A 24,776-nucleotide genomic window follows, 5' to 3' on the forward strand; every position below is an offset into this window, starting at 1 on the left:
ATTTTAGAGGTAGAAAATCTAATGACAACCTTGCTCTTAATATTAAACTAGATGATATTTCTTTAGAGAGAAAGACATGTACGAAATTCCTTGGTGTCTATATCAATGAAAAACTTGACTGGAGCGACCATGTAAAACACATTGTTACACCAATCTCCAGAAATATTGGCGTACTGTATAGAATAAAATGTTTTGTTTCTGATAGAATATTACTTATGCTATATAATAGTCTAATTTTACCACACATTTCTTATTGTAATATTTTGTGGGCAACATCCAAGTGTGTGACTAATAATATTCTTCTGTTACAAAAGAAAGCTGTACGCATATGTACCCGAGCTGGTTATCGTGACCATGCTACCCCACTATTTGTTAAACTGAAATGCTTAAAGATTGATGATATTAACTTCCTCCAAATTGCCATATTTATGTTCCGTTTTAATATCAAATTATTACCTACGTCATTATCTTCAATGTTCCAACCTAATAACATGGTTCATTCGTATTCAACAAGGCAGTCATCGAATTTACATGTGGTCAATCCTCACACTACATTAGCCCAGAAATCAATCAGACACAGAGGTCCAGATGTATGGAATTCTTTACCTAATGATATTCGAAATATAAAATCAACAAACTCTTTTAAAAGAGCACTCAAGTGTATTATCATTTCACAGATGTAAGATATTACTTACATTATAATCTATTTGTCATCTAACATAATTTTGTTACTAGGCCTAACGAAAAAAAAAAAATTCTTTCTTTTTTTAAAACTTTGTAAATAGTGTAAATAGTTCACTACAAAACTTTAGGAATTTTATTTGTCATATAGTATATATTTGAAAGGTGTTGTAACGATTCAAGCTCTATTTGCTTATGTTTCATCACCTTTGTGTGTTCATTCTTCAAACTGTATATAAGTTGCAACTTGTCTTTGATAAAACAATGTTATATTCTTTTTCACGTGAAGTTAATTCAAATGTATTGTAAAATTGAAAATGATTTGTCATCTTATATTAATTTTCATGTGATGTTAACTTCAATGAATTGTGAAATTGTGAACATGCATAAATAAAATAAATAAATAAAATAAAAATAAATAACTAAACCACGGACTAAGTTAGGCCAGGTTTAACTTAGGCCGCTTTCGAGAATACCACCCAGCCTCTCAAACTATTCTGAGTCACTCTGAGTCATGTCCATTGTCTCAGCTGTGAGGCGTAAGGCAGTGACTGTGGCTGTGCTTGGCCTCGAGGGTACATCAGGTGGCGGTGGGGTCAGGAGTGGCTCTAGGGTGGAGGAAGGGTTGGGATGAGTGTGCTGGGGCTGTCTGGTCTGCAGCTGGGTGAGGAGTGGCGTCTGTGGCGTCCGATGAACATGGGCCTGGACTGGAAAGTTCTGCTTCTGTGGGAAGTCGTGGTAGTCGTAGCCTTGGTAGGTGAGGGGCTGTTGAAAGCCGTGGAAGGGCTGTGACGTCGCCTGGGGTGGAGGAGCAGACCTGTACTGGGTAGGACGAACTTCAGCTGGGCCTTGAGGGTTCTGGAAAAGTGCGTCATCACGGCGTCATCTTCCACGGGATCCTCCAAGTTCGGCACCATGGGAAGTTCAGCTGTCGAGGGCTCCTGGCTTTAAGATGCCTGGCTGTCTGTGGGCTGGCTGAGGGAGAGGGGTCTCAGAGGGACTGCTCCTCGGTGGCGGATCTCACCCTCCAGGAAACTGCACTTGGCCATGACGTACTTCTCCCGGTCAGTGAGCTTGACGGCGGCCTGCCCGGATTTATTGAGGTGTAGCTTCCCATACCAGGAGTGCATGTGCTTCCACCATCCAAGGAGTACTTCTGCAGTGTACCCCAGGCTCTCTGCCTTGTCTCTCCAAGCTGCTTGCTTCTTCTTGGTGTCCCGATACAGTCTATGGCCCTTTCTCCAGAGGTACTCGTTCTCCCTCAATCGGTTTGGATGACCGTGATAATATGGACCCCTTGCCTTCACAGGTTTCATTAGCACTGTTCATCAAATCTTTACTGGAAATCACACCATTCAGCAGACAAATAATGTTGTGTACGACTATTCTAACATTAAAAATACCAATTACCTATTTATTGTTTTTTATCACAAGAACTAAACACTACCTTACTTTGGATTACTTCACTATGCGCAACAGTATGAAACTTCATACCGGTTCGGTCGTCTTCCGGGTTAACAAGGACCGCGCTGTTAGATCAGGACTTCCGTCGACAGTGCCAAGTATGATAGGAAGCAAACAACAACAACAACAACAAAAAGATGACACCAGCGGAATTACTACAATGACGTTTGGACAGTGGAATGTCAGGACACTCCTCGATCGGGAAGGAACTGGCAGGCCAGAGAGAAGGACTGCCCTTGTAGCCATGGAGCTGGAGAAATACAAAATTGACATTGCTGCTCTGAGTGAAACACGTTTCTCCGAGTCAGGTAGGCTCGATGACATGGGCTACACTTTCTTCTGGAGCGGCAAGCCGGACGGGGTACGACGAGAGGCTGGAGTGGGATTCGCCATCAGAAAAAGAGATCTTAGCGAAGCTCACAGAAATGCCTAAAGCGGTGAATGATAGAATTATGACAATGACAGTACCACTGATGAAGAAGGGAAATGCTACTCTCATCAGTGTATACGCACCAACCATGACGAGTCCGGATGAAACAAAGGAGAACTTCTACAATCAGCTTAGACGAACGTTGCGGGACACCCCCCGGACTGACAAGCTGATATTGATGGGAGACTTCAATGCCCGGGTAGGACGAGACTATGAAAAATGGCAGTCGGTGTTAGGCAGGCACGGAATCGGTAAACGCAACACCAATGGTGAGCTACTTCTAGCGCTGTGCTCTGAGTTCGAACTCCTACTGACAAACACCGTGTTCAAGCAGAGGGAAGAACACAAAACCACCTGGATGCACCCTCGCTCTAAGCATTGGCACCTGATTGATTACATCATAACAAGACAACGAGACAGAATGGATGTTCACAGCACAAGAACTATGCGTGGAGCTAATTGCTTGACCGATCACCAGCTACTAAGATCAAAGATTGCATTTGCTTTACGTTCAAAGCGTAGGAAGCAAGGAGCTACTAAACTTGCAAAGCTGAACACAGACCGGCTACACGTCAACACACAACGGCTAAAGCTAGAGCAAGATATGGAGAAAGCTCTGGCGACTTGGGGAGTGCAAGAGGGAATGACAGTTGATCAGACCTGGGCATCACTCAGCAAAGTAGTATATGACACAGCGAGCAACACCCTCGGTAAACCAGAGCGAAAACACCAGGACTGGTTTGACCCAGAAGACTCCGAGCTTCTGATACTCATGAAGAAAAGGAATGAAACACACCAACGTGTATTACAGACTAGAAGCACCAGGTCAACCACCACCGCGTACAAGGAAGCCTGCAGACACTTGCAGAGGTACACACGGAAAATGAAAACCACCTGGTGGGAGAAAAAGGCAGAGGACCTGCAGCGCTCCGCAGACAATTATGACATGAAGTCCTTCTACACTGGACTGAAAGAAGTCTGGGGCCCCCAGACTAGGAGTACAGTTCATCTCAAGTCCCTGGACGGTAACACAACCTTTTCAGACAACAAAAGGGTGCTTGAACGATGGTCGCAGCATTTTGAGACACTACTCAACCAGCCAGGAGATATCGAGCCTGCAGCGCGTGATAGGATCAACCAGCGACCTGTAGTTACTGCACTCGATGATATTCCAACACGAAAAGAGCTAAACCTGGCAATTGCCTCCTTGGGTGATGGCAAGGCACCCGGAGTGGATGGGATACCAAGCATGGGCAGAAGGCTCCGTACCTCAGGAATGGAAGGATGCTAATATTGTCGTCTTCAAAAAAGGAGATAGAACTCAATGTGGAAACTACAGAGGAATATCGCTATTGTCAATAGCAGGGAAAGTTTTTGCCAGGATCCTTCTGAACAGATTGAATACCCACATAGCACCAGATATATTGCCGGAGACGCAATGCGGATTTAGGAACAACCGCAGCACAGTAGATATGATCTTCTGCCTCAGACAACTACAGGAGAAGTGCATTGAGCACAACCGATCCCTCTATGTGGTTTTTGTCGATTTCACGAAAGCCTTTGACACTGTTGGTAGGACAGGTCTTTGGGAACTACTACGAAAGTATGGATGTCCCGAGAAGTTCACCGGAATGGTAGAGTCCTTACATACGGGTATGATGGCTAAAGTCAAGGAAGCAGGCGAAACATCCCATAGCTTCCCTGTAAGTAACGGTGTTAAACAAGGATGTGTGTTGGCCCCTACGCTGTTCTCCATCTTTCTCTCGGCGATGCTGGAGGAGGCCTTTGCGGACTTTGAGGAAGGCGTTTACATACAATCACGTCAAGACGCCGACCTATTCAATGTCGCACACTTCAAAGCTAAGACGAAGTCTACACAGATTCTCGTGAGGGAACTCCTCTTTGCAGATGACAGTGCTCTTGTTTCTCATACACCAGAGCAGATGCAACATGTTATAGATGTATTTTCATCAGCTTCAAAGAAGTTCGGTCTACAAATAAACATCAAAAAGACTGAAGTACTATTCCAACCAGGTACAGACCACCGAGAGGAGGAGGATATCCTAGTGGATGGGACAGCCCTAAACCAGGTAGATGACTTCACTTACCTCGGCAGCACTATATCCAAAGACGGACGCATCGACTCTGAGCTGGTGAAAAGAATGTCAAAGGCCAGCAGTGCCTTTGGAAGACTGCGAACCAGGCTATGGAACAACCATCATGTCTCAACAAGAGTGAAATGCAAAATCTACAGGGCTATCGTCCTATCCACTCTCTTATACGGTGCGGAAAGCTGGACTCTCTACACAAGTCAAGTAAAGAAACTTCACGCGTTCATGATGAGACACCTTCGAGCAATCATGAGAATCAGTTGGAAGGACAAGGTGACCAACAAAGAGGTACTAGAGCGAGCAAACCTTCCTTCTATGGAGGACCTGCTCATCAGGAAGAACCTACGATGGTCAGGCCATGTCATCAGGATGCCCTCTGAGAGGTTACCAAAGCAAGTACTATTCTCGCAACTACCCGCTGGCGAAAGAGGGATTGGTCGTCCACGGCTTCGCTACAAGGACACGATCAAGAGGAACCTTAAGCGGAGGCAAATTGAAACCAAGACTTGGACAACTGCTGCAGGCCAGCGAGCTGTATGGAGAACAGCTGTAAAGTGAAAATGAAGGCGGTCATTGTCGCTTCGCGACAGACAGCTACTACTACTACTACTTTGGATTCACCTACAATTAATTTTTGTATTTCAATTCCGGAGAGAAAAAAATGAAGAAACACATAATACATAAAATATGAATTTTGAAGATTTGAGAAAACAATCTAACGCTTCAAAATGCAACTTCGCCATGTTAGATCCATACATTGCAAGAACACTTAGTTCGTAGTTGGGCCAATATCCATTTGATATCTTCTCGCAGAGTCAGACCTGACTTGTGACAGCGTGTCAATGACACTCATTATGGACAGATCCCTTCTCGAGATCAGCGACGACGCTCGCGATGTCCATTTCGAAGACGAGTCTTGTGTTGGATACGACCACGACAGTCAGCATGTTGCGATCACCACCATGTACGATAGATGTGGTACTACGCAAGAGGTATGGTCAAGAAGTGTATATTTACCATTGATACATCACAAAAATACTACCTGATGAGTTTCCAATTACTCTCATGAATCGCTGGTCCATTTTTCAGTGGTCGTGTTAATTATCTATATTTACGAGTGCTCGTAGAAGATTATTTTCCATCGGTAATTGACGTATATTTTTAATTATATTCCACATACTAAGAATCTTGCTCTACGATTGGTCAAAAATAAATCACGTGATGAAAGATAGTTCGCCCATCATTGATGGGAGAAGAAAAGTTCGTTACACTGTGTAGATAGTACTACTATCTTCAGTGAAAGTGCGTTGCACTGTGTATATCGTAGTACTATCTACACAGTGCAACGCACTTTAATTGTATATGTTGCGTATTGTTCTCCTCTTTCTTCGCTTTTAGTGTTAGTACGCGAACCTTGTTCACGCGCGAACTATGGTCACACCACCATACTGTATGTACTGTACAGTACGTATCGTACACCGTTTGCTAGCTGTTAATTGATCACTTGTTGCTCTAAAATGACGGAAGAAGTGAAATGTTTCCGATGTGTAATATAAACCAAAACAATCACCTTTTGGTTTCAGGCGATGGCAAACTATCACTTCCTCGGCGATCTGAATGTATACGCTATCATCCAGATCGCCTCGGAAGTGATAGTTTGTCCCATCACCTTCACCAACGGTAATTATTAGGTTAGTATCGTCTAGAGGATCACAATTCTAACATCTGTATCATTATGATAGTGGCTAGATGAATTACACCAAGTGGTTATGATCATAGATTTTAAGGAAAACCATATTTTTTAAAATGCATCTATTTGCGTCCAAGACCCAAGGTTGAAATTATTTCAAAAAACATATTGAAGCTGTCAAGCCAAAATATTTTCTTTCCTTTTCTTTTAAACACGATATTCTCAGCCCAAAGGCCCGAATTTTCAGAGGCGATTTATACGTAAAGCCTGGAATAGACCACCGATGTATGGGTGGCAATAAAGGCCAAAGACAAACAAAAAGTTATATTCTTTGTCTTTATTAGGATTGTATTTTGTTAATTCAAATTGTTCACCCTTTTGACAGACCATAGTAAATCAGAGGTTTACATTATTGTTGAGGTTTTATATCACTTTTGGCCTTGTAGAAGTGTAGTAGTCTTCTAGATAAAGTCAGTGGATTGTGGACCACAAGGTACAGGTGAGAGTCCCTGCCATAGCACTAATGTCTTATGGAAAACACCTTTAATCTACATTTGCTACTCTACAGTTAGATGGTTACCCGGTACGAAGAAACAATTTATTCATATGTTATTATCATGATTATTGTCAACAATCATCGGTAGAACAGCTCAAACCGTACACTTTTAATTGTATCTCCATCATAACAGTTTCTCTATTAACATTTTCCTTTAATATGCCCTACCCCCCCCCCCTCCTCATCAATACCCGCAGCAAGACGACAACTACATAATATTTACCAACATGGTGACGTATTACAAGCCTGGCCCTGAAAATGGAACTAATGAGCTCATTACCAGAGAACACTATCTTCATATCCCTGTTACTTGCTACCTGGAGAGGACACAGGTCTTGGAAGAGTCCTTCTTGCCTAAAGGAGATCTTTATGTTTCCGGAGAGGTGAGGATTCAATTACTTTGTAGCTTAAGTAAAGCAAATTCTGGTAGGAGCAACGTGGCATGATGGTGGAGATGTCGTGGAATAGTAGTTCATTTCACTTGGCTATCAATCCAAGGGTTGAGGGTTCTAATCCCAGCTCGGCACAATGTGCTTTGGCAAGAACAATGTAATCATGTTCGACGCCACAGCGTGAGGACATTTGCGCTAAATAGAATTACCGAAGTGTGACGTTATATTGGCCAAGTTGTGAAGGTTGCTTTTTCCAAACATTTTTGGTGCAAAAAATAGTGTAGTGATCACACCAGCCTCAAACACTGAATTTGCCCTTCTCCAGCCCGTTGCTTGAATGATTTTGCGGTGAACCACATGAGCAGCCTCTGTTGTTTCAAACTAGTCACCTGGACGACGGCCGGATATGGCATTAGCACTTCGGTACTCTATATGAAGAAACGATTATATCAAAATACATGTACAGCCTAAGTTTGATTTCTGAGTATGTAGGTCGAAGGGGAAAGGTCAGAGCTCATTAAATATGCAAAAACACATAATTACATATATGAAAATGTGGTTTACTTCCTTGCCTGGTAATATAATAGTATAGTCCAATGGAGGTACTTGTTCTGGCGTACATAGGCCATTTGTACCCTGCGGGGGGTGCTACGCTTTGCGTTGACTTGTTTTTATTATTTTTATTAGTATTATCATTATTATCACTATTTTCTGTCATATTTGAAATTATATGTTAGTTTAAATATATCGATCAAATATTGCTGGTACATTTATGTGTCCCATATACCCAGGTGACAGGTCTGACATTTATATATCTCAAATGTGTACTCACCATCTAGGAAGGATAAGGTGAGTCCTTGCTGAACCTTGACCGGTATACAAACTCAGGCTTCTACCAACCTGTCAACGATTCCGGCGAAGTTATGCTCGGCACACCGCTATACTTCGGCGTCCGTCTGACGTCCGTTACGAACATAACGCTTCTCATCGAGTCGTGCTGGGCAACGAGCTCGCCGGACCCACGAGACGATCACCGCTATGATATCATCGAGAATGGGTAGATTATTTTTGTTGTACCTTTGCTCACTCTGTTTTTAATCTGATCCTGTTGATTCTTTAGGGAATATACCTATTGAGGGTTAGCTTCCCTATATTTTCTATGGACTCGGGTTTTGCATCCACACCTAATTTAAATCTCACTCAGATTTCATGATCTAAATTCATGACATATACTTTCAGTGATTATTTTAATTACATTGGGTCTATTGTAGACTAATCATGTTTTTAATGGTGTTTCTACTGATATTTATTGAATTATATGGAAATTACGAAATAATATGTCATTGATAAAAAATTTGCCGTGTAGGTTAAGGCCCTTTTGGCGTAAGGGAAAAGATGAAATACGCGCTAAGGCCCTTTTGAAATTCATAATTATCTTCATAAATAAATCGAATTTCAACAAGTGAAGCACATCATTTTAAAGAGAATGTTGAAATCTACAAGGTGATGTTAATAACTCAATAACCCCCAAAATCGGGTTAAGGCCTTTTTTGGCATAAGGCCGACGATATTATGTAACCTAGAGGTTGAGTGGGCCGGTCGCATCGAAATTATCAACCGAATTTCAGTCCTAGTCCGCCTATGAATTAGCCTAAAGTTCTAAAAATGCATTAGGTATATCATCATGAAAGCCAATTTATTTCAAAACATGTGTTTGTGTTTTGTAGATGTACCGTGGACAGCACAACAGTCATCTACAATTGGGCCTCTTCAACTTTCAAGAGATTCAGTATCGATGCTTTCACCTTCATTGGCGATTACGACAAGGTGAGTGTCAACAATGGTCCTTTGTACCCCTCGTATCCGTTAAACCCGCTGCGCCATTTTTTATGACGTAGTACTGTGTCAGTGATTAGTGTGGTCTCTGATGCGGCATGTGGAAGTGAAAAACTGTGAATGTAAAATGAAGGGTTGACTTAACTTTAGAATACCCCCACCAATAGGATTCATGTTCATTTATGTCGAAGACCTAGGGTTAGGGTTAGGATTAGGTTTAGCGTTACTTAGGAAACTTAAAGTCTTCAGATTTAGCTTCATTGATGAAGCGTTGGCTAACCTACGAACGTCTAGTCGGGTATTCTAAAGTTGCCTCGAACGGTGCAGACAATAAATACGTGCAAACGGAAGCATGGGCTACTTGACTTAACCACAGGCTCGATTAGTTAGCGCAGAAGCGCAGGTAATAACGCAATCGAAATAACACCTCATAGGCAGCTGGGGCTTTATTCTAAGATCTACTGACGTAGGAATGCGTCAGCAACTGGCGCAGTACTTCACACGCCAGTTGTATGATTCATCACACAAATACTGAATGCAAAATCATAGTGCAAAAAATATTAACTTGAATTACCGGTGCATGCCTAAAATTCCTTCAGGGTCTTGATTAATATATCGAAATTGAATATTAACTTTGCATTGGGAAATGCTTGGGTGGGTTTATTCGTACAGTGCCGTAGCGACTTCTTACCATATATATGCAAGAGCGCGTTCTCGAGGTTTTCATATACAAGCAATATCGACGGTTACCATGGTACCAAAAAAATCCCGAAATCTCTTCTTGATCAAGGCAATGAGGATCTAGTTGGTGGATTTGTATGGACATTAAATATGATAACCTATATTTTGTTAAAAACTGATTCTTGATGATTTTGTTTTCCCCGGCTACTGAATATGCATGTGACACCTGTTCTACATATTTGTACATAATAGCAGTGAAGGGATGTTCCTTTGTCTACCTGAGGAACTGTATATTTTGTCCTCTTTCTTTGTCCGTCATATTCATAGTGTTTGTCAACCGTCCCCATACACATAGGCCTACACGTAGGTTGAACCCTCTCTAAATGTTTGTTATGTATTTTGATTTTGATGAAACCCCCCCTCCTTTTTTTTTTATAAAAAAAACACACCAAAGGGTAACCCCCCCCCCCCAACAAAAGTGAAGTAACCTTACACCCCCCCCCTCTCGAGTCGTTCCAAAATTGTTGGGACCCCCCCCCCCCCCCCCCAACAACAAAAAAATGTACTCTTAACCCCTACGTTGAAATTCGGGACTTTATTATAATTTACAACAATTTATGATTAGCGTTACACCATCTTTCATGTCGTAAAGATGCTTTTAATCTATTTTCACCTTTTAATAAGCTCTTTCGTCTCTCGAAACAGGTTTACGTCCACTGCTCAATCCTGATCTGTGACAACAACGACTCGGGCTCCCGCTGCGCCCAGGGATGCCTAGCACGATCCCGTCGTAGTCTACAGCCTACAGGCTCCCGGTCCAAACCACACACCATCACGATCGGACCGCTATCCGATGCCCAGCGCTCCCAAAGGGCTATGCTGATTGATACCATTAATGACGGTGAGTAGTGCCCGAAGAGTAAATAACGCTGACAAGAATAATGTCTTTCATGTTCATGGTGCATTAGATAAGGCGGCATCTGACAAAACCGACCAATGCAAAGGAATTCATGTCACATGAAGCAGCAAACAGCACAAGACAATGCGAGCAGCTAATGGAGCTCTCACACTCTGCCGTGTAGGCCTACCGTCCACCTGCCGGGCTATTAAAAAAAAAAACAGAGTCCAGAACGTTGGGTTTTGAGCGAACTTGTCCCCGGCCGCAAAAAAAAATCATAAAATTAATCTTTTCACCGTTTCGTTGCCATCTTCTGACCGTTCTCACCGGGCGCATACCGGGTGTTGAACGTGCTTCTACCGTCTTCACCGCCCAGATTGACTTTTGTTGAAAATTTTGGCCGTTTCCATACCGGGCCGCGAATTTTTTTTTCCCAAACAGGTTTACCTATGAGAGTAAAATCCTGCCTCCTGATTGGTTCAGAGGTATACGCGTCATGAATATTCACGAGCTGAGTTCACAGCACTGTGGCTGAGCTGCAGTACCTAGTATATGTATTACGCATGCGCGTGGACTTCAGTTTTGCTGGCCATTTAGGTGTACAAAATGTATGTGAGCTAGCTGTGGTGCGTGCGAGGGGATTTTTATTGGGGGAAGGGGGGGGGGGGGTCTGTTTGTGAACATTTCTGGTTATTCTGGTGCTTGGTTTATATAGTTTTACCAGGTTGTCAACTAACAAGTCCCTGGTTTTACACTGCGGATTTTTTTCTCTCAAAGAGTTCACTTACAGTACACACACTAATATTCCAATTTCACACATAGGCTATACATACAAACACTATCTTTCTCTCTCTCTCTCTCTCTTTCTCTCTCTCGCTCTCTCTCTCTTTCTCTCTCTCGCTCTCTCTCTCTCGCTCTCTCTCTCTCGCTCTCTCTCTCTCTCTCTCTCTCTCTCTATAAACACACACCCACCCACCCTCATGTATTTACAAACACATAAGCAACAAATGCACACACTAGCTGTCAAGAATACACAAAAGACACACACAAGGGGTATGAATTATCTTATCAGGATGGTCCGACATGAGATGGTTGGATGTGGTTCAAAGCCACTGTGTTGCTCTGAGCATGATATCTTGACAAACATTTAATATTATCACCCGTAACTGAAACCAACACACAATTAATATCATGGTATTAGTCTCTTTTTTGTTCCACCAAGCTAATTTTTGCACCTTGCACAAATGCACTTCTCAACACGAAATATTTCACTAAATTTGTTTTGTTATTTTCACTCAAAATTAATTCAGCCATGCTCACTTTTAATCACTTCACTTATATCTTATTTAACATTGAATACAATGCAGTTGCATGGGTTGTTCTTTTATTTTGTTAACTCGGCAGAGGCCACGGTCATGTTCAAGCATTTACGCTTACGACATGTGGTCTCCTGCTTTTTCCTTTTGTATGAAACTTTTATTTTAACTAGAAACAAATTTTGTCAAACTTACATGTTATTCATTATATTTATTTGTATGTTTCTTTGTATTGATATGAAAAAGTGGAAATAAAACAAACAAACAAACATATCAGTGGTTCTGGTTCCTTTGTGACAGATGAACCTGGCCAAAGAAAACAAAGGACATAAAGTAATATATACAGGCTCTACACACATGTCAAAGACAAGCTTTTATTATTAATATGCATACCAAGTGCACATTACACTGATTCATCTCTTATTTAAACATGAATATCTGACTAAGTCCTTTTCAATCTTTATATCTTCAAACTTCTTTTCTCAAGATTATCTAACTTAAATCAGAATCAAAACAATATTTAAAGGACATCCATTTCATTGCATTAATTTGAGCTTTCAACAATAAATACAAACAGCAGGTTCATAACCTTTGACCTACTTTCATGAATTTAAACTTGATATGACATGCACAGGATATGATTTTACATTTTCTGTTATTAAGATACAATCCCCACACACATTTATTTCACTGCCTCTGTCAACTAAATTTGAGACTCCATATAAATTATATTGCATGCATGTGTCACTGCTTTTGAGACTAATTCAGAATACATAATAACATAACCTACTGACACTATATACTGACAATTTCAAAGCATTAAATAAAAAATAAATCCCAATTTTAATTAAAACCTGAACTCTCACTATTTATTCTCAGATTCGAAATTAGACATGAACACTCTATGTGCAAGAATTTAGCATGACCTTTCACATAAAAAAAGTAGTATGAACTTTTACCCAAATTATTTCCAAGATTTTGTTCTATTAATAATCTTTCTTTGTCAATACATTGAACATTCTTATTACAAGTATGTATTACACTTACTGAAATCTATGACAAATGTCACCATTTTCTTAAATGAACAAAAGTTATCTTGAATGAACTAAAATCTAAATTAGCCAATTAAATCATCAGTCATTAAAATGACTATATGCGTGAGATAATATCTTACTTGCAAATTCACTCATGCCTCCATTTATTTCCTTCAAAAGTTATAATGTGCCTTCATTCTACCCTACAAGACTATTTTGTGTCTCATATAAGTTCTTAACAATTTTCATAGCATTATGCCTATAACTTGATTAACTCACTTCGAATCTAACTTGGTACAATTTACTTGACAGAAATTGTTTATATGCCTGTGATTGAAGTATTTTTGTGCTCACAAATCAAATTTGGGAAATATTAAAGGAGAATGAAACCCTGGGGAAAATCCACTTTAATGAAAAGAGAGGATAGAGATAAGCAATTTTTAAAAGTTCCATCAAAATTGGTTACAAAATGAGAAAGTTATGAAAGTTTGAAAAGCCTCAATTTACTTTCTTTGGCGATCCTCAAATTGGCAATGTTGCTTCAAAGTGGCAGGTTTAGTAGTACAATGCTCCATATGTTTTGTACACAAAATTCATATTTTCCCAATTATCTCTGAAGGTGCAGCTTGTCTCCTTCTTAGCTCAAGATATATATCATGGGAAAATGTATTTAATAACATACATGTATGTTGAGTTCACAAAAAGACAAGCAGCATCTTCAGAGATAATGGAGAAAATATGAAATTTTGTGTACAAAACATATTGAGAATTGTACAACTATAGTGCGGTTCGCAAAACTTTTCAAACTTTCATAACTTTCTCATTTCGTAACCGATTTTGATGGAACTTTTTTTTTTAATTGCCTCTCTCTATCTTCTCTGTTCGTTAAAAATAGATATTTCCCCAGGGTTTCATTCTCCTTTAACTCTTACAGTGCCAAGGGGTTTTGCTTGTTCCCAAATTCTACCAAATCATGTACAGTGCTTGCTTTTCGAACGCCTGTAAATCTCCAACATTAATTTCTATACAGATATGCTGTACACAAAAGTTCTACAAACATTTATTACCCTTTCAAATGATACAAAATAATTCCATTAATTCAATGTCATGCATGAAAATTATTTTGAAATAGAAATGAGCTTAATCTCTCTTGACCTTTCAATTTTCATTTCTCATTTATTTGCTATTGTTTTATGCTAAAAGAATGGATCCTTTCCCAATATCTGCAGTTTTCTAAAAACAAAACAAATCCAATGGTAGCATAATTATAGTGACTTATAAATATTTAAAATACTATATGTATCCTCTAGACTATGTCATATATCATATGTCATATACATGTATGTCAGACCATATATCCATCTTTCTAAGTGGAGTAATGTTCAATTAAAAATGTAAAGTCTCTTAGCACGGAAAGAATTAAAGTTTGAAAGTTTGTATAAAATCAGACAATCTGTTCAAGAGTTATCATCAAATTTTCAAGGGTTCAGTAAATCCCTATTATTGGGATACCTGGTTTAACTAGCTTGGCAGCATCTGTGATGCTATTGTGGACAAGTCTCCATTCATTTTGTGCATCATTTTTTTTAAATTGATTTATATTAAATTCTAAGCCAGGAATCAACATAATTTTTCCAAAAATGCTTGCAGAATCAATCTAGCCATGTCATACTCAAACCGATTGAATTAAAAGAATCTATATTTTTCTTGAAAATGAAGAAAATGTTAAATTCTGTGTAAAAAATGAATGGAGAGTTGTCCACAATGACATTACAGATGCTGGCAAAGTTGCCAATTCATCCCCGTAATAAGGATTTACTTAAACTCTTGAACAGATTGCCCGCTTTCGCTCAAACTTTCACTGTCTAACTCTTCTTGTTCTTCTTTATTCACTGAAAGCACACTGATGTCTGGGTTTCAATTAAAGAGAAGGTTGAGTTCTGGGAAGAGGTGAAAATAATTTGTGAGCATTACTCATTCTTATTATGCAAGTGTGCAGAACATCATTTAAGACATGTTCCCTGAAAAGCATGGCTCTTCAAATGCCTTCATATTCTAAATATGCATGTAACATCGTAAAAATCTGGGGGGGGGGGGGGCGGCTTTTTACGCCACATGTTCGTGTAGTCCCATATACATCTTTCTGTGCAAGTGTTTATAACTTTACCAAGACTTGGCCAAATTTCTTATCATTTTGATGATTCCAGAACCTTGCAATACACACAAATTCTTATATGCTAGATGATCAACCTTTTCTGGTTGGTTCCACACCGTTTCTTTCACAATGCAATCGCATGACCAGAACTCAACTTCATCTTTTACTGTCTAGCTGACTATACATGTAACTAACTACCACTTTGAAGATTTATTTTGACCAATCCCTTCATTGTTTGTTACACACTGACTGAGAGAATGGGGTGCTTTCCTTGGTTTCTTTTTTGGAATCAACTGGGAACTGTCCACTGTCTTTCGCTTCTTCAATTCTCTTAGCTTTCGGCCAGTGTGAAGGCATCTGCGGCCCCCAAGAACAGTCTTACGTCGACTAACAGCAGCTGGCTGAACTTTGATGGCCACTCCCTTCCTTCGAGCCTGTTTCTTTTTCTTTGAAGAGGTCATATCCAGAGAAGCACCAGTGTATTTACCGAAGGTCTTCAGGGCACCAACAAGGGCAGAATTTGTTTTCAAGGAGTTGAACTGTTGAACATAGGATTCAACAGGCTCACTGAGTTCTTCCGGATCGCGCTTGAGCTTTGCAATTAGTTGACTGGCACAGTCATTGATAGCAGCTTCCAAAGAGGCTAATTTATCATTGCAGGGTGGTTCACCTCCATCAACATTTGACTGCAATGGACCACTGCCCCTCATATCAAACTTATTCTGCAGCATCCTCTGAACATTCAAAGATTCCACAGCCACATTGGAGCTGGACGGAGCTGCAACTGAAGCAACAGAAGGGCACTCGAATTCAACTACATTATCATCATCACTCAGACTACCCATCTGGTCTGGTACCTGTACCCCAGGATCCTCTTCTAGTGGCAAGCCTGCAATTGGTAGGGATGTGAACCATCCTGGTCTCACATTCTTCTGACCAGTTGCCAGAAATAGCATGTGTTCCCGCAAGTGAGGGTCTCTGAGGGGCAAGAAATTCAGCGAGGTCTCGTTGAAATGTCGCACAACGGCATACTGGTGCTTGCAGGGAGCGCCATTCATTCCTGTAGTGCATGTGCACACTCCAATTTCTGTATCCACGTTGTATTTTGTTTCCTCCTTCGTCTCAATCTTCACCTCGTAACAATGGGCACCAATCTTGGTGATGCTGGTGGCTGGAATCGATGACCCACCAGGGAGGTACTTTCTTGAAACTGTCACATCAACACGCCCATTAGCCAAGTCAGTGAGTCTACGCTCGTAGTAACTGGAGACACGTGTCACAAGAAAGTCAAACAGCTGAACAACATTGTACGCTCTCACTCGCTCAAAGATTTGATCCTTGAGAATTCTCATTGCCGCCTCGGCATAGTTGTTGGTGTTGTTACCCCGAGTGGGTAAGTCTTGACGATAGCACACAGCCCATGCTTGACGGCGACTATACAGTTTCTCAACATGTGCTAGGAAGTTTGGATAGAGGCGAGCAACGTCACTACCCTGGAGCTCTTCATATGCTTCCTCAAGAGTATTCTCAGACATTGAGAATGTCATCTTTTTGACAGCAAAAAGCAGCTGTGGTCTATGCTCCTTCCTGATCTGATTCTTTCCTTCCCACAGGAATCTCCACACCGCCTGCAGCAAGTGGAAAACACAAAGAATTAACGTAGCGTCTGGAAAAACTGCTGCCAGGCTCTGCCTTTCTGCCTCGCTATCATCAGACAAAAAAACATGAGGGCCAAGTGTACCACGGCCAAAAAAGGCATCTTTTGGTATGATGTCCAAGTACAGTTTCAATGCCAGGGTAATGCAGTCCCTAGACTCAGAGGTCACAATCAGGCATCCCACGGGCAAACCACCAGCAGCACTGTGGGTCAAGAGCATAAATACCCTGCAGTCATATCGATCCATACCCCCCGTAGCATCGATAAAGACAAGTTCTCTGCTGTATTCATGCTTCTGACTGCAACGTTTCATGAGCGGAGAACATAGAGCGATGGCAATCTTGTTGTTGACCTGATCGATCTTGGCACAGACTTCACCCACCTCACTGTTGTACCCTGCAATGGCAGCTTCAAGGTCACTCAACATTTTCTCGCCACTTGCAGCACCATATGCCTTGTCAAAGATCTTCCGGTACAACCTGGAATACAAAAATATAAAAATGGATAAATGGTAACTATAACATGGTAAATGTTTTAGAATACTAATTTACATCTTCCTACTACAAGATGTTATTCAGACATACGCATGACTGAGAGGATCGACCAAGAGAATTTTTCAATGATAGGCAACAGAATGCATTACAATGAGGATTTATTTGAAAATACACATTAATTCCAAATTTCTTCAGTTATGTTTAATGAATCTTAAATGGGCAATGCCATGAAATTTTCTACATAGATTCATTTTTTAAAGTTATATTTTGATTCCTTAACTCCCCAATTGATATGTTAAATTAAAAAATTTGACCATTGACCTGTGAATGATGAGATCAAACTTATTCAACAATGCCAAAAGATCTTGTCTGCATATGTTACAGAGAACACATATTAATTGATGCTACATTTTTTTGAGGTTCTCTGCATTTCAGGATGTTCTTCCTGGTTCTCGCAATTGGACTTTCAAAAGCCTCTGCAACCAAAATGCAAGTTGCAAGCATACAACTCATATTTGCTATTCAAGTATCCAAACATGTTTCATGGATTTTTGAACAATTATTCTTTCAACCTGCTCAGCTCCGTCCCTAAAAAACCTCCAGATCTCATGCCTTCAGTGACATCAACTGTCAATCATTAGTGAGCTATCAATCAACGGTGTTATGTAATAGCTTTGCCAGAGCTATTCAACTGTTTACAGTACAACATAGGAGTTGCTATGTCAGACATGTATCACCAGTGTAAGAGTCAGGTTTGAACAATTCCTAGCACACTCTTAAACAGAGTAGAGACAGCACAGCAGACATTTTGCATGGATATATCTATTAACTGCTTGTAACTAGCTAGTCTCAATAATGAGTCTCTGCATAGTTTTGTTGTCCAAAATCGAGGGTATCTTGATGGATTTCCATTAAAACTAGATGGATTCTTGACTGCGCGCAGTCAAAATTTATGCCTCCGCCATTGCCAGATCAGAAATATATTACACGCCTAACTTCTTAAATTTTCAAATATTGACCTGTGTGACCTTTGACCTTGTGACCCCCAAATCTTATCAGATGCACAGTCACTCCCATACATGCATGAGCCAAGTTTGAAGATGATCCCTTAAATGGTTCTTTAGTTATCGCGAGAACGAGATATTTTCAGGTATATAATGACCTCTGTGATCTTTGACCTTATCACCCCAAAAACTAATCAGATCATCGTCAATCCTATATGTATACTTGGACCAAGTTTTAAGTTGATAAAGTCAAACGGTTCTTTAGTTATCGCAAGAACGAAAATGGGATGGATGGCGGATGGACGACCCGATAAAACAATCCCTCCGGCAACCACTTACGATGGGTGGGGGCATAAAAAATGACATCTTTTTTTTTTGGGGGGGGGGGGCAAGACTATAATATGAATTCTCACCTGTGACAGAATTGTGTGTCTGGACAGTTTGCACGGTCAGCAGCTTCATACACATAATCTTGGTCATACTGTAGTTGCAGATCCAGTTTGTGCGTGTTCAAAGCTGATGCAGGTGAATGGCCTTTAGAGAACAAGTCTTTGAATTTCTCAATCGTCTCCTTGCTGACATCTCTGTGCTTCAGTGTATCGGCACTATCATTCATGTGGTTATGGGTGTGAGAGATCTTGACAACAGTTTGATAGGCTGGCAAGTGAAGATCCTTACTTTTGGCTCTGAAATTGACAATGAAAGATATAAAATAAAATATAATCTTGAAGAACGAATGTAACCAATAACTTTTAACCCCTGGCATTTTTATTCAATACAAACTGAACCAAACAATTGAATACTGGAATACAGGAAGGGCCCAACTCCACCATTTGGGGCATATTGTGTTAACCCAAAGAGGTACACAGCTTTCATAAGGTCTATTAGATTAATCTGCTTTTGCTCCTCAAATTGGCAACAATCGTTAATTTTGTTTATTTTCATATTTTGACAAAATTAAATATGGATATAACATGAGATCAACATGAACGATTATAGCAAATTTTTAACGAAAAGTTGCCAATTTGTATTTTTAAATAGTGATTTTGTTGTTTTCATCATGTTGCCAACTTATATTTTTGAAACTTACCTGCTTAGTTTCCCAGGAATCTTTTTAACAGTCACAGCTAGCTTCGCTGGACAATTCGTGTTCTTTGACGACATTTTCTGACTTGCTGTTTCAGACCGAGGAAGAGTCTTGTGTTGGCAACGGTAAAAAACCTTGAACAGATTCACCCATCCATTTTTTAGCTTTGTTGCTCCAACACGGAATGTCACTTTGGTGAGCTGTTGGTATTTTTCTAGCCACAGTTTAGCATCATCTTCATTGGAAATGTCAATTCTGAATTCTGCCTCATATTTGCCATCCGCAACCTCTTGATAATTGCAAATGTGGTAGGCATAGTCAGGTGGAAGGGATTCCTGTAATTTAAGAAAGAAGACATGTTTAATTGTTTTGTATGAAGAGTCATGGTTGACTAAAGTTGTGCTTCACAGATGAAGTTGGCGAGAATAAAATGAATTGTGGTTTGTATCCACTTGGTCTACTAGCAGATCGATTCTCACATTGTCTAAAACCAGTTAATCTCTTGCCAATCAATCACTGAATTAAACACCAATCATACAAATCACTGCCAAACTCACAAATCCTCTCTCCTATTAAGTCTCTAACTTATCATGCCAACAGAACTCTAAATCAATACCTCTTACACAGTGTTAGTCCAGTCCAGCTCTGTATGAGTTTTATTATATGAGGCTGTACATGTGCTTCATGCAGATTATATTCAAATGAAAAATACGTTATCAACCAATACCAAAATAGGATGTATGAATAAAAATGAATATTCATAAGAAAAAGGAGAAGAGAACCATTGATAAGTATGAAGTTGAAATATGTAAATGAGAAGAGAACATACCACCTGTTCTAGCTTTATGAGTTGGTATGCATGTGGTGGAGATGAATGGACGAAATGAATATGCAAATGATGTGAAATGAATGAGAAGAGAACCATTGATAAGTAAGAAGTGGAAATATGTAAATGAGAAGAGAACATACCACCTGTTCTAGCTTTATGAGTTGGTATGCATGTGGTGGAGATGAATGGATGAAATGAATATGCAAATGATGTGAAATTAATATGTATGGGAAGAGACTAGAGAAACAAATAGTAACTATAGCATAACAAGCCCTAACTGGAGATTAGACGAAATGGTAAATGGGCTTAGTGGCAATTATACCAAGCAAATGGTTAGTAGATGAAATAGGATTAGACCATGTGGGGTGATGAAACCAGACGAAAATCTGGTGGGTGCAGACCAAGTGGCAATTTACCTGATGTTGGTAAAGCTAGCACCTATGTACATGAGCCTATACTGTGCCCCCCCCATATGTTTCAATGTTTATGACAAATCAAATGGCAATTCTACTTTCATGGGCCTCCGACTCTGAGGCATTGACCTAACGTTAGGTGTAGCGGGAAACAGGCTGCATGGAATATTTTGGTACAGTGCCCACCCCCCCCCCATTTTTTAAAGCACCCGAAAAGTGCCCCTTTTAACTTTGTAAGAAGTACCCCTTTTTACATACGAATAGTGCCTCTTGTACATTGACAAATGCCCCTATTAATTTGTAAAAGTGCCTCTTCCCCTTTTCAACTCTGATAAGTGCCCCTTTTATTTGGACACGTGCCCCTTTTCCTTCAACAAGTTCCTTTTTCCTTTGCAATAAGTGTCCATTTTCCATTCTCCTCAATGCCCTTTTTTCTTGGTGCCCCCCCCCCTACTTTGGAAGTCGCTCGGCCGCCCCTGTCTGTTCCCTTTTCCACCGCAGATTATGAACATATCCTGATAGTTAGGCCTAATATTAACGAAACAGTGACAAGCTGAGGTGACCGTGTCATGACGAAAAGCTCTCGTTCGTCATATATTAAAACTATACCCCACACTTTAACACAGCAGTCAATGTAATCTGATGGGCTACCCCATTTTTGTTTCTCTCGTTAAAGTAAAAGTCCACTCCAAAAATAACTTACTTTCAATAGAAGCAGAAAAATTAGACAAACCAATCAAAAAAAATTGAGCAAAATCTTATAAATAATAAGAAAGTTATAAATTTTGAAAAAGTATGTAAAAGTATGGAACTATGATAATCACTACACAAGTTGCCAATTTGGTTATCAGGTTGTGACGTCATGTCCTCACTATCTTTCAATTGCTCTATGTGGTTTAATCCCATTTATTTCCCTTTTTATTCCCCAAAACTTGATTTCCCCATGCCTTTGCCCAGGTTATGATTTGTATCATTGCGTGAATAACATTTCACAAAATCTTTTATGAACTTTGAAGAATTTATACTATATTCTGAATATTGTATATTCATAATTATTGATTTTTATATAAATAGTTTATCAAAATTCACATTTTTCATGATTTAACTGGAAAAAATTACTAGATATTAGTGCATCCACACAAAAACATATTACTTTTAATCTAACTTGGATGCTGGTGTGAAGAAGTAAGATTCTTAAGGAGAAAATAGGAAATTTATATCATCAATATAAAGAAAATAATTAGTGGATAGTGAGGACATGACGTCACAGACTCATGAGTGAGTTGCCAATTTGTCTAGTGATTTTCAAAGTTTGTAATGCCATTAAAAATTCATAACTTTCTTATTAGTTATCCGATTTTGCTCAGACTTTTTTGATTGGTTAATTAGTCTGATTTTTCTGCTTCTATTGAAAGTAAGTTATTTTTGGAGTGGACTTGGGCTTTAAAACTTTGAGAGAGCTTCTGGTGGGGTGCCTCTACCATATGGACCTACTAGACTACTACTACTTGTGATAGTAGTAGGTCCATGCTCTACCCCATTTCGTTTCTTTCGTTAAAAACTTGGACAGAGCCTTGAGGCTCTTGAGTGGGAGATTAAGATAATATTAATGGATTGCAGCTGGACTCTTCATCATCTTATGTAATACTAGTGTAAACAAACTCTTACTGGGGCTCTGCCTGAAAGGAAATGAGAAGTAGGAAATAAGTATTTTACTTGTTTTAAGATATTTTCATGTCCAAAAGTCACTAATAAGTTAGATGAAGACCAAAATGAAAGTTCGAACGAAGCAAAATGACCCATAATTGGCGATATAGGGTCTACTGTAACAACAATTTTAACTCTGGCAGCAACCCCTGCATGTGTCTCTTTCTCCCTTCTCCCTTCCTTTCCCCCTCTATCATGCTTATCTCTCTCTCTCTCTCACTATCACCTCATCAAGGTCTCGGTGGGGGTGGATTACAGCGCTAGTGTTTACTTCGGCCATGTTCGGGCTTATCACAATCTCAGCTCTAGTGCCTAGACCTAGTGGTGAAAGTCAAATGGAGGTTTCACAACGAGTTTTCGTCATGTAACATTACTATCTCACACTCATACATACACACAACAATTAACCCTAGACAATCAAGTACTGTAGTAGATCTAGATCTAGGCTAGTTACCTAAATCTAGGCCTATACCGTACGGTAGGTACTAGTAGCCTATATCTACTTCAGTAGTACGGTATTACTAGCCTAGATCTAGCTCTAACAGTAGACTAGATCTAGGCTAGATCTAACGTTAGGCCTAAACAATTTTAACCAAACTGCTGCACCATAATTCATAGACTAAATTCGCCTATGGCGGTATGGGATGGGCCGATTTACAATTTCACAATAATATTGTGGTACTTACATAAAGACTTGTATGGTTCTTGCAGAAGAAATCGGTATTCTCTTCTTTAGAGCGACCAAAATTGCAGAGAGTTGTACTTGTAGACTCCGCCATAATACTAATACAATAGCTCATGTAAAAGTTATAACTTAGAGCCAATCACTGCGCATGCATATCCATGCATGCAGTGTACTATAGCCTACGTACTATAGCTGCGCTGCATCAACGAACTAGTATCTTTCAGCTCAGTCATGAATATTCATGATGCGTATACCTCTGAACCAATCAGGAGGCAGGATTTTACTCTCATAGGTAAACCTGTTTGGGAAAAAAAAATTCGCTACCGGGCCCATACCGGGTCTCGAACGCGTGCACCGGGTTTGTAGCAGCCACCTACCAGTCACTTAGCGTCCCCTCACCGCTCGGAGCGTCCTGTGAGCGAGTCCCCGGACTGCTGACGTCACCGATTTGAACGGCAACGGTCAGTCCGCTCTCCATTTTTCATCACCGTTCTGTAACGGGTTATGAGCGTGTTGTGAACGTGTTCATAAAGTGTGACCGTTTTCATAACGTATTCATACCGTCCTCATACCGTTCAACACTGTCCTCTTGCCGCTTACTTGCGGCCGGTGCCAGCCGGCCAAAGTTTTGAACATGCCCAAAACTTTCGCCGGTTCCCACCGGGTGTAAATAAGCGTCAACGCCCTATTAACGTGTTGCCCGCTTTGATAACGAACCACCGTGTGCCCTCGCCGTTCTCCACCGTCCGCAGACATTTTCGCGCACGGTGGCACACGGTAGGCCTACACGGCAGAGTGTGAGAGTCACTTTACAACGAGTAAAATGTTCTGCACGCCCAGCAAGCCGTGCTCTGATTGGTATGCGTAGCACAGGTTCAATGATTTGTTTCGGCATGATCAGTCGACCCAGGTTTTCGGTCAAATGTTTGGATGAATTTGCTTTGTGTGATTATTTAGTCTTTTTCAATCTTATACCCATATACCCTCTGTAGGAAGTAGAAGGGATATTTAGTTGTCTTGATACAACCTATTTATTAACGGGTGAATGAAATAATTTGTAACGAGGCACTTAACAAAGATTTGTGCATTCATTTTGATTACACATTACGAAGATTGCGTATTCATCTGTTACGAACGACCTTTATCTCAGTAGTCAGAATGCGAATTGAATTGCATTCATTAGTTGTTGGTGAGTAGCTTTAAACTATAGTCACAACTCAGAGCGGCGACCGACCGATTTGTAGCCTGCGCGGTTGCCGCTACAATTTTATAGGCACCGCCCAATGTCTCCAATGTGTTCAAGTCTCCCAGGAACCTATTATTTACAAGCTCTGCTTTTTATATAGGTTCCTGCACATTTCACAGTTTGTACTTTTGTCTGGGTTTCCATTAAATGATATTAGTTGTCAAACAAATGTGATGATTACCTTGTCAATTAATATAATCATTTTTTTTAAATTATGAAACAATATGTATTTTATGTATGTTTTGTTATCTGTATTATTTCTGCATGTGAAATGTGAAATCAATAAAACTCAAACTCAAACTCAAACTCAAACTCAATGCTTTTTGGAGAAGTCGAGCAGGCTGCATGTAGAGCCCCAACGATGCCTTGGCGGTGTCCTGTCGATTTCCCGTTGGTCGCCGTTCATTCTG

General features: G+C 40.2%; 3 protein-coding genes across 3 annotated transcripts; 2 read left to right on the forward strand and 1 right to left on the reverse strand.

The window, feature by feature from the left end:
- The first annotated feature begins 2,603 nt into the window (after positions 1-2,603).
- Positions 2,604-3,866, forward strand: LOC115929294. Its single transcript, XM_030998008.1, has one exon. The coding sequence runs from the start codon at positions 2,604-2,606 to the stop codon at positions 3,864-3,866; it is 1,263 nt and encodes a 420-aa protein (XP_030853868.1).
- A 1,674-nt stretch (positions 3,867-5,540) lies between these two features.
- LOC593106 lies at positions 5,541-7,396 on the forward strand. Its single transcript, XM_030997053.1, has 2 exons — positions 5,541-5,678; positions 7,130-7,396. Exons 1-2 carry the CDS (start codon positions 5,541-5,543, stop codon positions 7,376-7,378), a joined length of 387 nt encoding a protein of 128 aa, XP_030852913.1. The 3' UTR covers positions 7,379-7,396.
- An 8,042-nt stretch (positions 7,397-15,438) lies between these two features.
- On the reverse strand, positions 15,439-23,391 carry LOC105442739. The gene is made up of 4 exons (XM_030998009.1): positions 23,122-23,391; positions 19,490-19,821; positions 18,813-19,085; positions 15,439-17,380 (listed from the first exon to the last, which is right to left on the reverse strand). Exons 1-4 carry the CDS (start codon positions 23,233-23,235, stop codon positions 15,439-15,441), a joined length of 2,661 nt encoding a protein of 886 aa, XP_030853869.1. The 5' UTR covers positions 23,236-23,391.
- Between the last annotated feature and the right edge of the window lie 1,385 nt (positions 23,392-24,776).

Source organism: Strongylocentrotus purpuratus, unplaced genomic scaffold (genome assembly GCF_000002235.5).
Source record: "Strongylocentrotus purpuratus isolate Spur 01 unplaced genomic scaffold, Spur_5.0 spur5_scaffold_4, whole genome shotgun sequence".
Lineage (NCBI taxonomy): Eukaryota > Metazoa > Echinodermata > Echinoidea > Camarodonta > Strongylocentrotidae > Strongylocentrotus > Strongylocentrotus purpuratus.

Coding starts and splice junctions, on each gene's coding strand:
- LOC105442739 (XM_030998009.1), bottom strand. CDS start 23,235: ATGAGCTATTGTATTAGTATTATGGCGGAGTCTACAAGTACAACTCTC. Junction 19,822..23,121: donor AGAACCATACAAGTCTTTAT/GTAAGTACCACA, acceptor CTTAAATTACAG/GAATCCCTTCCACCTGACTA. Junction 19,086..19,489: donor ATTCCTGGGAAACTAAGCAG/GTAAGTTTCAAA, acceptor TGTCAATTTCAG/AGCCAAAAGTAAGGATCTTC.
- LOC593106 (XM_030997053.1), top strand. CDS start 5,541: ATGGACAGATCCCTTCTCGAGATCAGCGACGACGCTCGCGATGTCCAT. Junction 5,679..7,129: donor GATGTGGTACTACGCAAGAG/GTATGGTCAAGA, acceptor CAATACCCGCAG/CAAGACGACAACTACATAAT.
- LOC115929294 (XM_030998008.1), top strand. CDS start 2,604: ATGACAGTACCACTGATGAAGAAGGGAAATGCTACTCTCATCAGTGTA.